This window comes from Mercenaria mercenaria, chromosome 3 (genome assembly GCF_021730395.1).
Source record: "Mercenaria mercenaria strain notata chromosome 3, MADL_Memer_1, whole genome shotgun sequence".
NCBI classification, from domain to species: Eukaryota; Metazoa; Mollusca; class Bivalvia; order Venerida; family Veneridae; genus Mercenaria; species Mercenaria mercenaria.
Genome location: NC_069363.1, coordinates 15,260,646 through 15,278,043, shown reverse-complemented (window position 1 = coordinate 15,278,043; position 17,398 = coordinate 15,260,646). Strand labels below are relative to the sequence as shown.

Genomic DNA, 17,398 nt, shown 5'->3' with positions numbered 1-17,398 from the left:
TAAACTATTATTATAGTAAGATAAAATAGATATAGAATAAAAAGGTTATTTAACATTGTACTGTACAATACGAGATATATTTGGACTCGTACCCAGCTGAGAAATATGGCTCGTTCAATATGGTTTTCTCAGCTGGGTACGAGTCCAAATATATCTCCGTATTGTACAGAACAATGTTAAATAACCTAATAATATAGAATAGCAGTTCAGTTGTATGGAGTAAGAAAATTCTATTGAATAATTAGTGTCTTTCATATTTTACTTCATTTTGCAGATGTATTTATGTTGATAAACCATTTATTATATATAAAAGTTCACTGGTAACTTGACAATATCCAAATATAACTGGTAATCTGTATATTAATAATAATAGTAATGATAATTTATATGAATAAAATTGTCTTTTAAGGAATTGTGAAAGTGTAAAAATACTTTTCTAATTCGATTTGTCACGGTCCTTACACCTCTTCTTATGTTAAATTACTTCCCTTCATAGTTAAACAGGGTTAACTTCTCTTACTATTGAATAAAATATTCAACAGCTATCGTATATTATATATCAAATAAACTTTTTATTAGACTATTAGCTATTCCCTTTGGCATACAACGAGTCGATATTTTATTAAACTGTAACACTTGTATGATTTAAATAGGCCAACCAACATTTTAACGAAGTGTAGAGTTACTGTATGACGTAGGAGCAGAGTATTACCGTCACGTGTTTACAGGCTATAATGTTATACACTAATATCGATATGTTATTGTCTTTTGATTGATTGTAGGCGGATATTTTCTTCCGTAAATACATTTCAAATATTGTAAACTTACTGCCAGTAACACTTTAAATTTCGGTGTATATATCGTAAGGTATCACTTTAAATTCATACGTGGCCGAATATATTGTAATATTTATTTATTGTTTTGACGTGTCTACAGTGTTTGTTGCAAATGGAAACTATTTCCAATAGTTCTAAAAGATGGCGGAGTTGGATAACTTTTCAGTTGTTTGTAGATGTTGTTGTCTGGTTATGTGGTAAGATATTTATGTATTTCTTTCTTTCTAAAGTAAATGTTTTACAAGACACACGCAACAGCTGTGACCTTTATTAGATTATGAATATTTGATGTCATAGTAACATGATTGATTTCTTCATTTAATATTGTTGGCGAAAAACTATTGACTGAAGGAAAGTAGTACAAAGTTAGCAGAGATTATTGAGTTATTGAAACATACAGAAGTGCAAATAATTGAATAAAAATTGAAACATATCGGAGTATATATTTAGAGCTTCAAAAGTCAGCCAGACTTCGAAACGTAACAAAATCCATTGATCTATTTGTACTTTATTGCAAAAGTCATCCAGTACAAAAAACATGTTTATTTGCATTAAATGACTTATTTTGTACCTACATATACTACATGCTCCAGTTGTTTTTCGCAATACCGAAAACCTCTCAGGCATGTCGACATTTACAAATCATACAGTGAATGTATTATTTGTATTGTCCTATATGGTAACGGGAGTGTTACAGGTATAAAACTTGATGCTAATGTATGACGCACTGAAACCCCAAATCTTAGATCGTGTTGACCCTGATAAAGTTCTGGTGTTCAAAAGATAACTTTGAAAACTAAAACGTTTAACGCAATAAAACATCAAACAAATAATTCAATCGAGGAGGCATGACCTTACCTACAAAAACAAGCAGTCAACATCAATGACACCTAATTTCACATATTCATGTTATCGTTTTAATACTCGTTAATTCTAAATACATCAGATGTGCAGAAATTTTTCAAAATACCCAAACGAGATCAATTCCATACTTGTACTGCATAACACCCTTTTCATGTAAAATCAATAACAATGTATTGCATTTTGCAGCTGCATTTCCAGTGTTGTATTTGTTCCTGTTTGGCACCCCATATGACAGAGGGTTCTTCTGTGATGATGTCACATTGAGTTACCCGTACAAACCTGATACTGTGTCCGCTTCTCAGCTTGTGTTGGGTGGATTTGCAATATCTGTGTTTGTGGTAGGGTTTTTATTTGTATAGTTAAGGGAATGAATATCTTGTAATGTTATTTACCAGACAATTATTGTATTTGAAACGGACACTTTACATGTGAGACGATTGCTTAAGATGGTGGGAATAATGCAAATTAATTGAACCTATTTTAAATTTTTTTGAACCAATTTCAAAATTTGATATATATGGATCTTAAAATAATGATGTCTCACATTTTTTCATTTAAACTAAAAGGAAATAATAAGATAATAAAATCCCAACAGAAGAAATAAGATACACCGGTCTCTGAAGAATCTACTCAACAAGTTGGTTTACAGAAAGTACGTCGCGATAACAAGCGTTTTGCTAAAATGATTTAGACCCAATAGATCCCAACGCATATCTGTACAAGTTCTAAGTTCACAAATGTTTCATAAACGTGTTTGATAGTATACTGAAATCGCAGATTACAAGTATGATTTTGATAATGTTTTGTGATGTCCTTCAATACAATACAATGCAAATGTAATTACATTTAAATTCAAAGCGATGCAACGCAATATTTTCTTTTGTATAAATATAACATGAATGCTTATAGCAACCATTGTATACATAAAATAATACACTTGTCAATGTTCCTGTTATAGGTTGTGATTGTTGAAGTGCTGCGCTGTGTAGACTGCAAAAGCAAAACGTCATGCCAAGTCAAAGAAGACATATCATACTGCATGAAAGGATATGCAGTATTTCTCGTTGGTTTTGTTATAGAACAGTTTGTTGTTCAAGTATTAAAAATGCAGATGGGCGTTCTTAGACCAAACTTCTTTGATGTATGCAAACCTGACTTCAATAGAACATTTTGTCCAGGGTAAAAAATTCTATATTACGTTTTAATTTTCCAACACATACGGCGTTGTTTTCAATTATGTGTTCAAGAGGCGTTAGTTAGTTTTAGGTTATTCTTAGTCTGCGTTTTTATCAATTATGCAAAAATGATGACTGTTATTAATTGAAAAAAAATATAACTCCAATGCCACCAAGGTTTTTAAATCAATCATTGGACATACAAATATCTTATCATTTTATTGTATAATATGACTTGTTATAATAAAATATAGAACACATGCTTAAAGAAACATAATATTTAATTTGTATTATTTTGTTTTGCAGGTACATAACAAATTACACATGTGCAGGTGATGAAGACCAAGTGCGAGACAGTAGGCAGTCATTTCCTTCAGGCCATGCGTCTTTCTCCATGTACGTGGCGATATTCTTTTGTGTAAGTACATTTGTATTTCTCCTTTTTTCCAAATAAAACAATCAAACATGCAAGCTGTTTCAGTATATCTGAAATCTTTACAAATGATGCTGAGAATAATCAAGCACAGTATCCTCTTGCTCATAAGACTGTCAATGTTTACTTTCTTTTGAAAATGGTATACGGCCTCTTATTGCCCAAAAGAAACTTTAGAAATAATTTCATTTCCAGTTAGCAGCATTAAAGATAAATAATATGGTGAAATTTAACAATAATAAAAAGTTCTGTAAAATTACAGGTGCTGAGTGAAATATTAAGTAAAATTATACCTATTTGTTTGATGTCTTTGTTTAATGTATACAATCCAAACTCAAACTTTTGTTTACAGTAGTCATGAGTGTTTCATATATTACATAAGACTACTAACTAGAATAAGAAAATTAAACTGAAGCACTCGAAGATAGTGCTGTATTGTATTTGTTGAAGTGCGTCTTCTTGTCTGCCTTGTCACAATGATCATATTTTATACTTTCAGATATACGTACAGAATCGGCTAGAAATAGATTTTTCTTACACACTAAAATTCTTCTTGCAAACTGGATTAATTTTTACGTCAGTTCTGTGTGGCCTAACTCGTATTAAAGATCATATGCATCACCCTACTGATGTTGCTGCTGGGTTTTCCTTGGGCTTTGTAATAGCAGTATTTGTGGTAAGTTTTGAATTGCATATTTTGTTTGAAACAAAATTATAGGTCGGTGGTTCTATCCAGGTGACGTGCCGTGATGAAATAGTGCTTGGAGGGGCCACTGGGGTCTTCCTACACAATCAAAAGCTGGAAAGTCACCATATGCCGCATATGATTGTGTCGGTGTGATGTAAAAACTGCATCCAACGCACCACAAAAAACTTATTTGTTTAACTTTTAGATTTTTTTGTTAAATCAGCGTTGTTATTTACAGATGAAATCTTAAAAGTTCACTGACCTTTTCAATTTTATATTGATTTTATATATTTTCAGTACAATATGGTTGGAAAGAAGGTTTTGAACCGGAAAAACAGTGACACTTATTTGAAAAACATATTATTAATGACTAAATCACGTAACTGTTGCGGTTCAGATATGCAGACTCCGCAATGTCACACACCTCTGCCATTATTAAAAAACGACTTCCTCAATATGGGCTTTGAAAAGACACCAACAACACCATTATTGACAGATTCACCATTCAATGTTCGTCGGCCTCAGTCGATGCCAGAGACTTCATTGAATATGTCAGAAGAAGTTTGATGAACAATAGAACGATAGAAAAAGAAAATGGAAAGTTGTTTACAAAATATTAAATTTTATGATGATGTCACATATCATACCTCTTTTATAAACGGGTATATAATTTAGTAGGACATCACTCTGAATTAATGCCTATTTTAAAGTTTAGATACCTTATGAAACCGGTTTCTGATTATCGTCAGAATATCAAAGACTTCCGGAACAGGTAGGAAGTTACTATATTTGGCAAAACCTTCCCGTACAGGAAGCAAGTTGCTATATTTGGCAAACCTTTCCCGAACAGGAAGGTTACACACCTTGACACTCGTGCCAAATTCTCTGCAGGAAGACAGTTTGAAATATCACTTAAGAAAGATTATAATCTAAACATATTTCGAGTATCTTTTATACATGTATGCCATTCTTATTTTGATTATGGATTTTACACTGTGATTGAACATGTGTGTTTTGAATGAGATATTATGATAAGAATAAAAGAAACCTCTTTTAATAAAACATGTCACAGCTAGAAAAATGTATACTGTACATGTACTTTAATTGGATTCCGAAATAAAACTGCAGCAATAAAACCTGTGAGACTACGATATTAGTTTGTTTGAAATGACACCTTACAATTTCTCTTGAATAATAGTAACATTTTTAATGAACACAATTTTTCATTTTTGATATTTATATAGTTTGTTTTTCATTCTGGTATACAATTGTGTAACATTTTATGCATTGATAGATATTCTTGTATAACTTGACACAAACATTTAACAAAACAAGACACTATGTCATGTGTCAGTTCAAATACATGTACAATACATATGAAGCGGGTATCATACACATTCAACAGTATATGTAGTTATAATACAGTAATGGCGACATATTACTATGATATACTAGTTGTCTATAGACCCGCCCACTTAGCTCAGTATGGTGAGCGCAGATCGAAGGATCGTGAGTTCGATCACCGGGCGAGGCGTATATTCTCCGTGATGATTGTATCTTAAATCATTCGTCCTTCACGTCTGATTCATGTGGAGAACTCAGCAGCTAGTTGCGGAGAACAGGTTTGTACTGATATAGAAACCAGGAACACTGGTTAGGTTAACTGTCCGCCGTTATATTACTGAATAATTCTAGGAAAAAATGGCGTAACCCCCTACCCCCCCCCCCCCAAAAAAAAAAACAACTCCCAACCCGCTTCCCCCCCCCCCCCCCCCCCCCCCCCCCCCAACAAAAAAAAAAAAAAAAAAAAAAACACCCCAAAAAACCAACAACAACATCAAAAACAAAAGAAAAAAGAAAAACAAGAACAAACAAACAACAAACGAGTTGTCTCTCTTTGTTCATACTAGATTTCTAATTCAAGCAGAGTTATTATTAACTATTTCCACATGAAAACTGTTAACTTCCAAATATGAAAAGATGATGTCACTTGAATGATTATTACATAAATCTAAATTCATCTGGTTTATAAGTTTTGCTACTTTATTCAATCTGTCCTAAAACCGTTTTTGCATAAAAAAACGCGCCACAGATGGCTTTCGCATCACTAGTTTTCTCTTTAGTGAACTTAAGAAAAAACAAAAACAAAACAAAAAAATAAACAAACCCATTTAATTAATATAATTTTGAAGCAGTAATATCAACAATACACTTATTTCATGCTTTAACATCTGCAAAGCCCCTGGATCGCGTTAAAGCTCTGAACCATTGGACTCGAATATATTTGATCGCCTCCGCAGTTGTCAAAGTACGAAAAGTATGTACGAGCCTATATTACTTCAAAATTCCAGAACGCGATACATCAATGAAAAAAACATCACGAAAAATATCATGACTGACTATAGCAAAAATCCAACCACAGTATATCAAAATTTTACCATTAAAACGTTTAAGAGAAGGAGCTACCAGTAATGCAGTTTAGATAAACAACAATCGCACATGTCTCGATGGCAACTTTTTTGGCAACCTAATACATGTCTGTCTGTAAAACAACATTCTTAAATACAACAACATATCTAAATGCGTCTCTTTCTAAGGTCAAAAGCATGGTAAACATAACTTGCTAAGTCACTAAGAAACTTTTGTATTATCCGAAGCTGCATTTTAAGAATATTTGGTCTAATTCTTCTGTAAAACGACTGAATATCTTTACTTCTTAAATTTGGTCACCACTGATATAATAGACACATTAGGCCAGCATTTTTTAATTTTCTGGTTTACGGGAGCGCCGACCCTATTTTTTGACAAAACAAAATAAAAATAAAAGTCATTTTCAATACTTTTATTTTCATTTTACCCGCCGACTGTCCGTAATTGCTGCTGCCAAAAATAAAAGTTTAACTGTATGGTAGAGGTTTTTAATCTAGATCAGTAGACGCATGAAAAATGGCGGCCTGCATAAATGTAAATTGTGTGAAATTAAATTGGAAAAATATACAAGTTTACAGACAATAATCTTTGGAATGAGTTGGCAGAGATAACAAGTGTTGTAAAGAAATTGGATCTAAATAGAAATAACGGCACCTAAAGCTCAACATAAGGAGTAATCACCTACGAAAAATGGCCTTCACTATCAGTATCAAAGCTGTCCAGATGTTGAAAAATCTGGCGTATCACATGTACAAGATTTGTTGTCTGTATATTATAATTGGACAACGATCGAATTCATGTGGGACTGTCAGAAAAATACCATAATTGATAAAAAGGAAAGAAACCAAAGAAATGGCAAAATGGAAAAGCAAAAGTGAGTATCAACTTGCTAAACATATTTTTTTTTTACTTTGAAGTCTTGAGGGTTAGAGAAGAAAAACTAACTAATACCACAATTTTCAGTAGTTCTGTTCGAAACAAAGTGCAATTTCGATGTAAAATGACATATCCCTGCAAATGCTTGACAATGCTAAATGTGATAAAAGATTCAAACTAGTCAAAATAACTGGACCGTCAGATTAACGGTTGTTTAATATTTGTGACGGGAAATCTAATCCAGTGGAGATATTGGCCATATATAAAAGATTATCTCAATAGTTCCTAGGATCAAGTTCTAGCCGGGTACTATAACTCAAAAGATAATTATGAAACATGAAACTCCGAGCAATATATAATTTGTCATGCTCACTTAATAAAGTATACCGACAAAATCTGTAAGAAGACCCTTTGAAAGTATGTTTGGGACAAACATTCAGACGCTTTATGCCACACGTGCCTTTGACACTGAGGAACACATAATGACATATCCAATAATAAATGTTTTTTGGGACTCATAACTTATTAATTCCAAGTCACATCTCAGTGAAGAGTCTTATAAATCTCCGATATTGTTGTCTGAACATCGGCTGATAAGGTTGTTATTTTGTACACATTTTAGCTGAACCAAAATTCAGATTGTTTTGCCTTGTCATACAATATAGGTGGCACTGACAGTCAGCAAAATATAAAACAATATTCAAGCCACTGAAACTTAACCAAAGCAATTTAATTTTAAAGCCAGTGTCACTGAGTGTGCATAATATTTATCAATTCATAATTTTTCATTTCTAGTATGACAATGCCTATCTTTTAAGACTCCCTCTCCAGCCAATCAATATGCATGTATGCAGGATGCAGACCTAAAGTAGTCATTGCATATACCCATTTTAAAGCAGTTTTTATTCATGTTTAAATAATAAATATTATGCAGTGGTCTTACGATATGATAATGTCAACTGTGGTATATGTATATTTAATAATGAGTCTATTTTTACTTCAAAATAGATACATACAAAAACACAGATAGTGCATATCCTTGGTGACTTTGAAAATGGCATTATTCATACAAGCTACACATAAAGAAAACAAAAGTATACTGAGATGATGAGATATAAACCAGTTCAGAATAGGTCATTGTGAGTGTGTATGCAATTTAAGCTTGCAAGCTTCGTTTTCTGTGGTTTACAAAAAATAAAAAAATTGTATCCTTTTGGATGTTTTATTTTTATTTATTTGGTCGACTGCTCAAAATTGGGACTTTTATTTTTATTTTTATTTGTCCCCCCCGACCCTAAATTTTTGAAAAATCTCCCGTAAACCAGAAAATAAAAAAATGTTGGCCTTACTTTAGATAATGATGATAGCGAAAAATAGAGACGCTCTTATTTCACAAGCTTTTTTTTGGTTCTTTATGGTGTAAACATCCGTTAATGGACTGAAAATTTCTAATGGAATAACCGATGTTTGACTCGCAGCACCTGGCTCCGTCGTTTGGCACCTTACTTCAGAGTAAACTACGACAGAAGCTTTACTCTTGATGATGTCATAATCTGATCGTTAAGGTAGTTCTGCACGCTTATGTTTTTAGATTGTAGAACTTGATTAAAGACTATTTTAAAAAAGTTAAGATATACTTAGAAAATTCGACAATTAAAGAAGTTACAGTCGTGTCATCGATTTTTGAAAATTAGGGCATTGTGCAAACTTTTATAGTGTGAGTTTGTGGGAAAATGACCATTTCTGTAAATAGAATTCTTTTCTATCATGTAGATTTTAACTTTTTAACATGGTCAAATGAAATATATTGGTCCGCGCTCTTATTTATGAGATATTTCCTCATGATTAAGGGATTCGCAAATGTCATGAGAAATTGAAGAGCTTAACTGGAATTATTTAAGGATCATTTGTTTAAAACATCTCCCAGAACCTGCGTCACAAATGACGCAATGGTCTTCACACGTAGAAGATTTTCAGTTTGTTATTACTGTGGTCGAACGGTCGAGTCACGGATTGGGACTAGGCCATGTTTACTAGAAACTGCTTGTCAAAGTCAATTCCATGTGCATACTTTATGAAACAAAACGTTTTTAGAATGATAGAAGTCAGTTACATTGTAATTTATAAAAACAAACATTTCACCGACGTAATTTTATAATATATGATATCCTCTTATGCGAGATTTTGACCGAGATTAAACAAAACTGGTATTGTTTAATGTGAAAATTTAAATCAAAATTACTTTCCAGGCTAAACAATGATATTTTAACACAATAAATTAGTTAACTTCCAGTTAAGACAGTTTTCCGGTCAGTCATCGATATAGCAGTACACTGCAAGGACGATCTTGTGACCTTTACCAATCACAAGAAGATAAAAAGATACTTTGATTCATTTTTTTTATATTTTCTGGTCCTTTGGGAGCATAGAGTAAGTAATTCCGCTTAAGCCGCTGCTACGGGGGCATGAGTGGTGTAGCACTTTCCACTACACTCATCGTTGACAGATTCAGCTGTTGTGTTAGCTTTAATGCATGCATTCTATGCTTCCAAGGGATCTCCTTATGGACTATATTATATCATTTACAACAGAAAGACACCATAAGATCACGGGTATTCGATCTTTCTTCTTAGAATTTAGATTTTTCTCGAATTCGTTTGAATATTGGCCAGGTTCCTCAGTACTACTCTGTCCTGTTTCCAACCTGAGGCGTCTGGTTCAGAAATAAATCACCATCAACTCATACTTCTGAATTAAACGTAACGACCATTTCATTCGCGGCTACACTACCAAACAAAGCTACGAATTTTTTCTTCATTTTACGCGGTGTGTCCGATAAAATCTGAAAAAATATCAAATACTGAGACACTAAAGAATCGTTACAGTTTGAAAAACTTTATCTATTCCTAAAATATATATTCAATTCAAGCAAAATGTTAGATGTGCCGTTGACAATCCTTTTGATGACGTGTGTTTACGTTATATTACAATGCATTAATCATTCTAACTCTAAGGACGGCTTTGACAACATCACGTTATTAACAAAAGTTTCAATGTTACTAAATATTACAATTGATTTCAAATGCTTATCTCTTGTTTTGATTTCAATTCTAGCTATCTACCATTTACGTAAATGGGTTAACCGCACCGGGAACAATATTAAGCTATTCCTGTTTTCATTCCAATTCTCTAAGAATTCATGGTTAAAACCATCCAAAACAGGATCTACATTCATGTAGACTTTTGTTAAGTCTGTTTAAGTGCTTACGTATCAAATTTCGATTATGAATGAACGTATGTCTCATTGATGTCTGTGTTCAGATTTACGTAAATACTGAAGTAGCCGACCAAATGGATTTTATCTTGAATGAGCACGTAACGTCATTGGTATTTATGTATTATCATTTATTTTAATTAAAGTTTAAAACCAGTCATGAATTAAATGTACGAGTTTCCTGCTCGTACGTTGGTTCAATTTAATAATGATGAATATATTGATAAATATATTGATGAATAATATACATGTGTTTGCCGGATATATTATCAAGTATATCAAATCAATGACACAGAAGGACATTTTGTTTTGCACGTTGGACAGACAGTACACTGGAAAGTATATTTTTCTGGGCCAGGTTTTCGTGCCTTGTGTAAAGTAAGACACTGCATATACTATCACCCCCTGAACAATTTCATCTGTTGATGACTGGTTATACTTTATGGCTTTTCATGGTAACTAAGACGGACAGTTATGCTATACATACCAAGAACCAGTGATTGCATGGATGCTGACTGATTTTTTCATACCAGTTACAAGATAGCATTGACAGAGTGATAAGATATAACAAAAAAATTTTTACCGTGTTCACACTAGCAGAACGGTTTTATTTTTATTAGGCACTAATTGGCTATAATTGGTATTTGGCATTCAAAACCCATCAAAATATAATCTAGTTTGCGTCCACACTAGGCAAAGAAATGTGGTTTAAATATATACATGCAATGTTGGAAGTTAACAAATTACTTGCAATTAGCAAAAAAGGTTACAAAGAATTGAGGCTAACAGAAACAAAAAGGGGTCATCAATATTTAAACTTCTGTGTTCATCTAAGAATTTCTGTTCATTCCATCTATTGTCCATTTTGAGCGTCAGCATGACTCAATATCGCAATTTAATGTTTTTGTTTCAACAACAGTCCAATTACTTTTGCCAGCCACAGCATCAATTGTTTGATACAAAGAGAAACACATGGCATTCTTCCTCCAAAAGGTACGATCTGTAGATTTGGGATTGTAAAACCAGTTCTAACCCACATTTGCGTTCACATTTGTAAAATAATGTAGCATTACTTTTTAATGTAGTATTAAAACCACCTCCCGAGGTAGTTTTAATGCTACATTACAGAAACCACTTGACCTTTACAAAATTCACGTTTAACACCACATATAGTGTGGACGCAAACGAGTTTAAAAAATAAACCCAAGTTAATGTAGGATTAAAAACGTAGTCTGAACACGGTAAAAATGATTACAAAATAGAAAAAGTGAAAACTCCACAGGTCGCCCAACACGACACAAGTTGTGAAAAACAATAATTGTGTAACTGACAAAGAACTTTGTCAACTGACAAAGAACTGACAAAGAGCTCTGAGATACCTTGTAAAATATTACAGACAGTATTTGTAAAGTAGAAAATTCGTAGTGAGGGCAAGCCATCAAACATTGATCTGCTTTTATTTAAAAAATAACTGTAACTTTATCCCCAGTGGTGTTTTTGCCACTAACCGTTCCAAGGCGGGTCCATCTATGTTTTTCTTTTTGTCAGGTTTAGGAAGGCTGCGTTTTTGTAACACGGCTTTCTCTGTTGAATGTTAATCCTTGTTTTAATCATTGAGTGTCTTTAAGGTAAGAAACATTGAAATGCAGACGGTATATCAATGCGTGTAAAGCCACGGGATTGTCAGTGTAATTACTATTAACTTCTGTTACATGGAACCCTTAAAGTTTGGGCAATATAAAGTGATATTAGAGTTAGGTGACTGCGGAGAGACATGTTAATAAGGCGAGTTAGGATTTTGATGCGGCTATGTCTCGGTGAGCGATAAAGAGTCCTGAAATTGTTGAAGAGACAGAGGCAGAGACGACTGTAAACCTTGTGAGATGTGGAATGTCCTATATGTGCACAAACATAATGAGGAAAGAATGATTGAGGTAGATGTAGTAAGAGCCCGTTTGCACAAAAATGAAAAGAAAATACTTTGAGACAGTCCAACAGTCCTTTGTAAATAATAAACTCTCACAGGTAGGCAGATTGAAATCTCGATGAATGCACCTAAAACGATAGCAGTGTTGGAAATGGTATGAAGGGGGAAAGTAAAGGCAGTAGGGATCTTACGAGGACAGTGAGGACAGTTCTGCAGAAACGGGGAAACTTCAAAGTCAGTAAGACCCATGTCATAGTTTAGTCTCAGCAGGGGTAATTCAGTTACAAGCTTCTTTTGTTGGGTTTAATATCACAGCGACACATTTTAGGCAAAATAGCGACTTTACAGCTTTTGATGGTGAAGGAAGACCCCAGGTGCCCCTCTGGGTATTATTTCATCACGAGAGGGTACCTGGATAGAACCACTGGCCAGCTGGATAGCTTCCTCACATGCTGCATTCTACACCCAATGCGAGGCTCGAACCCACATCGATGAGGGGCAAGTGATTTATAGTAAGCGACCTTAACAACTTGGCCACAGGTGCCCCTGTTAAAAAAACAGAGAGAGGTACTTCGACAGAAATCTAGCAGAGAGAGAGAAGAAACAGAAATACGAGCCAGAGATTGAAACCTCAAACCAATAAACGATGCAAATATATCAAATGTGATTCATTAGAGGTGATAATTTATATTAGTAGTTTTTCTCTTAAAATAGTACTGTTGGTTTTGAAATGGTTGTGCCTAAATCATAGTGCAGCATTAAATGGGTACTTTGGTTGGGAAAAAGCTGCTGGTTTGATATGAAAGAAAACGCATGCCAACAACTATGTTTGCAAGTGTGGCTTCTGTGAATCTGACAAACGAACGGCGAAGAGATTTAAAGTGCAACATGGTGGTATGAATGTAGGTAGTGTGATGAAACGTTTGGTTACAGGGAACTCAGGTCCATTCCCTTTAAGGCCCCTTGGCGTTACCTATATACTAGATGTAACAGATCATTTTACAAAGTCGGTTGAAATACATTTGCTGTTCCAGATCAGACTGCAATGACTACTGTCACTGCTATCTTGAATGAAGTTATCTGAAGTTTACTGAGGTTATGATTCATCAACTCTAATAGTGATCATAGAATCAATTCTGAGAGTAGACTTTTTAAGTTAATGGATGTTTAAAAAAAGGTAAAGAGTCCAAAATGTTATGGTCAAAGCAAACATTTTAATGCCACATTTTGATGTCACTATGATAAATGCTTATCTTCAACGTGAACATTCTGGGATGTCTTACAGCAGCTCACATGGATACACCACAAAGTTTTACTAGTTTAACTCCATACAGGCTAGTGTTTGGGCGTGAGATAAGCGTTCTAGCAAAATCCTCAAGAAATATAATTCATTATGATGGGAATGTAACAGCATATGGTGATTATGCAGAAAAGTTGCGCCAGAGAATGTTTTCAGCACATCGGGTTGCAAGCAAAATCTTGATAAGTCTTTGAGTAACAAGTATTGCTGTGATGTCCAACTTTCTGAAAACAGGTAATAAGCAGTCGGCTGAATGAAATTCATTTCTACATAATTCACATTAATGACTACAATGTCCTGTATAATTATACAGCGTGTGACTTCATTCGTGTTGACGCTACTAAAAAACAAGCAGATACATTCCGGCGGTTTTCTGGAAAAGTGTAATAGGGACATAGTTACAGCAGTTATATCAATGGTCAGATTTTCAAAGGTTCTATGGTGAGAAAGACACGTTGTAAAATCGCCGCCACACAACGTACGTGGACACGCACTGATATTTTATGAGAAAAATCGACCTTGATACCTTTTAACTCCATGACGTTCATCATTGTGATGTCATTAGTGACGTTATATGCCTGATATGAAATTAAGACTTTAACTTGAAAAATATTGATGATTGATGTTCAGTTGCAATGCGATCTTCTCAAATCGTTCAGCACGACTTTAAGGTCTTGTTATTGGTACTGTTTAGTTTCTCAGCTTTAACATTTCGGCTGGGGGGTGGTTCCAATACTCCCGCTTTCATAGCTTTGGGTATTGTATAATCACCCCTTGGATATGGTGCCTGCTTTTAAATTTTGTCTTTTGGCAGTTCCTGTGATATGCAGGCTCCATAACCTCAGATCTTAAATTCCAGTTTGTTTAGTTCTGCCCATTGTTTTCTCGTTTCGGGCAAACCCATTTTTTTAAACTAGGGACCATACGCCACTTTTCATGGAATTACACGCCAGTGTATCATTGAAGGTTCCATGTGCACCACCGTATGAACACATCTGCGGATGTCTCTAAATTGTTTTTTGTACTTGTAGCATGTGTAAATGTTGAGTTATGTAATAATAAAAATCCATGTGTGAAAGTCATAAGAAAAGAAGAATGATTATAAAACAGGTAGAGACATGTTTCGAAAATGCAGCCTTCTTAAAGCGCAACCCAGAGCCCACCTAACACACATGGGTAACACGCCAGCACGCACAAACACGCACGCACATACGCATAAACACACATCCACCCACACACGATCACACGCACACACGAGGACAAATTTAGGATCACATCAGGGCGCCGCCATGGAACGGCCAGCGGCACAGCCACCGCTGGGATCTGTGATTTAGTGTCCGGCTCCTTACATTACTTAAGGAGCTTCACATGAAACAGGAATCGAGCCAGATATCCGTTTTTATCAAGTCATCGTCCCTGGACCCGATAATATCGCCTTTGAAGCATATTCAAATGTGCATTGTTCATGAAAAAACTTCTTATAACTATGCCAGCCACAAAAACAAAAAACGGTTATCAGATATCTTTGACAGTTAACCTGATTTGATATATGTACATACTTTTGTCCTAGGACTGAAGAAAATATTTGTTAACATTGTCAACTGATTTGTTTTCTTATTTCTTTCAATATGTACATTCAAGTGTTCATACTATACAAGTGCAATGATTGTGTGCAGGATTCTATTCAGGCAAGTTCACGATTATCGCCCATTTACCAGATATATCGCACATTATGTATACGCAGAATAAATCATATTCTGACTTTGACGGATGCGAATGTGATCATGTATTTTGTCAACGGATATTAAATTACTCTTTGTAAACGTATATAGATAATTGAACAATCAATGTACAATGTCAACAAATATGAAAAAGATACGGGAAAATTAAAGCATACATTATTTGTAATAATGATTAATTGGAGAAACGATCATCCAATTAGAAAAGAAAATACATTGAATCAGAAGTCAGATTTAACTTTTATACTTAGGCACCGCTAATAGGAATTAACAAGTTTTTCGTGTACTCTGCATACTAGTACATTTCTCAAAATCAAACTAAATTGACATTTTCTTATTTTTCTCTGAGATGTTAACGGCAGAGGCATTTAGGAGAATGATGAGCTGAAAAACAAATTTTCTGCTTCATATACGCGAATGATTGTTGTTTTCTTTTCTTTAAATGACACACATCGTGTTTATACTTTGAACAAAGAAAAGAAATGTTCAGATTTCAAGTTGTGGCATTGCACAGCAGAAAGCGATAAATCTTCAGCAACTGGTTCCGAGGATGGTTCATTTGATACCATACTATATTCTAAAATGGTGTTAAGTACTACCGAAGCAGAAAATGCGTAAAAATGAATTTATATGCAAAACTGTCAATCTAAGTTAAAGTTTTGTTATTAAGTAATAAGAGAAACGATATAAATATTTCAGGTTTTTTTTATGTTAATTAATCATTAGAAATCAATTATTTTGAACAAAATGAAGCCCTGATTTAGCTAAAATACTATACATGCCAACACTAAAGTGTGGCCTTACCTTTAAAATGAATAAAGTGTCTCAAGCATTTTTATCACAAAGGGAAAGGACGTGTTGCTAAGCCTGCGAAATATAAAATAACTAGATAATAATAAAAATTGTAATATACCACTCGGGTACGTTATTTTACTCTCTTAAAAGTTTTTTTTTTCAACAGTTTTTTTCTTATATCGTTTGTATTCGGTAAAGTGCGTTGATTAAGATCATAGTGTTGCAAAAAAAAAAACAAACAAAAAAAACTCTAATTATCACTGATATTTACGTGAATATAGGTAATCTAACAACATCATTACACACTAAACTGATCTATCATGTGGTTAATAACTTAATAATGCAATTGCCAAAATATCTGGATAGACGGGTAATGAATATTCGAAATAAAGAAACATGTATAGATAGTATTTATAATTTATTTATTGATATTTATTATATTTACGTATATTTGTACTTAATTTTTAGTTTGCATCTGTTTACAAATAATTGTTGCACTTACCTGGAATGGTTTTTAAAAAATAAAATGATATTTAAGGTGATTTTTATTATACATATATTTTTCTCTTCCAACCAGCGAGTCGCATTTGTACCACCTGTCGTGTTAAATATGTTATATTCCATATTGGACGATATAACATTTAAATCTTCATGCTGTTCGGATATCTGAATTTCCTGTGGCTAGAGGTAATGTATAAGTAAGAAATGTTTCTCTTTAATGCAAGAAAAAGAAAACCGTTTCTAGAGACGAATGATATAAAGTTCTCTAATATACATCCATCTACATGTATTTTGATTATATTTTTATATTTTCAGTTGGTTCAATTTAATGAACTTGGCCTTTTGCCAAGTTTGTCATATTAAACATTCATACATCATTAAAAAGTAGTCCGTGACCAAAAAGAATCAGATACATTGATAACTACTAGTAATTGGCTAGTATCAATGGTTAAAGTATAAAATCACTGTTAGATTTTAAAGTCGTCCAACAACTAAGGTCTGTTGGCGATATTCTAGCTTTGGTAGTGAAGAAAGATCCAAAGTACCTTTCTACACACTAT

The 17,398-nt window shown here is 33.7% G+C and overlaps 1 protein-coding gene across 1 annotated transcript; it reads left to right on the top strand.

The window, feature by feature from the left end:
* Positions 1 to 749: 749 nt before the first annotated feature.
* Positions 750 to 5,145, top strand: LOC123525905 (phospholipid phosphatase 1-like). The gene is made up of 6 exons (XM_053537907.1): positions 750 to 1,033; positions 1,887 to 2,038; positions 2,659 to 2,879; positions 3,182 to 3,293; positions 3,808 to 3,984; positions 4,294 to 5,145. Exons 1-6 carry the CDS (start codon positions 949 to 951, stop codon positions 4,561 to 4,563), a joined length of 1,017 nt encoding a protein of 338 aa, XP_053393882.1. The 5' UTR covers positions 750 to 948; the 3' UTR covers positions 4,564 to 5,145.
* Positions 5,146 to 17,398: the final 12,253 nt, after the last annotated feature.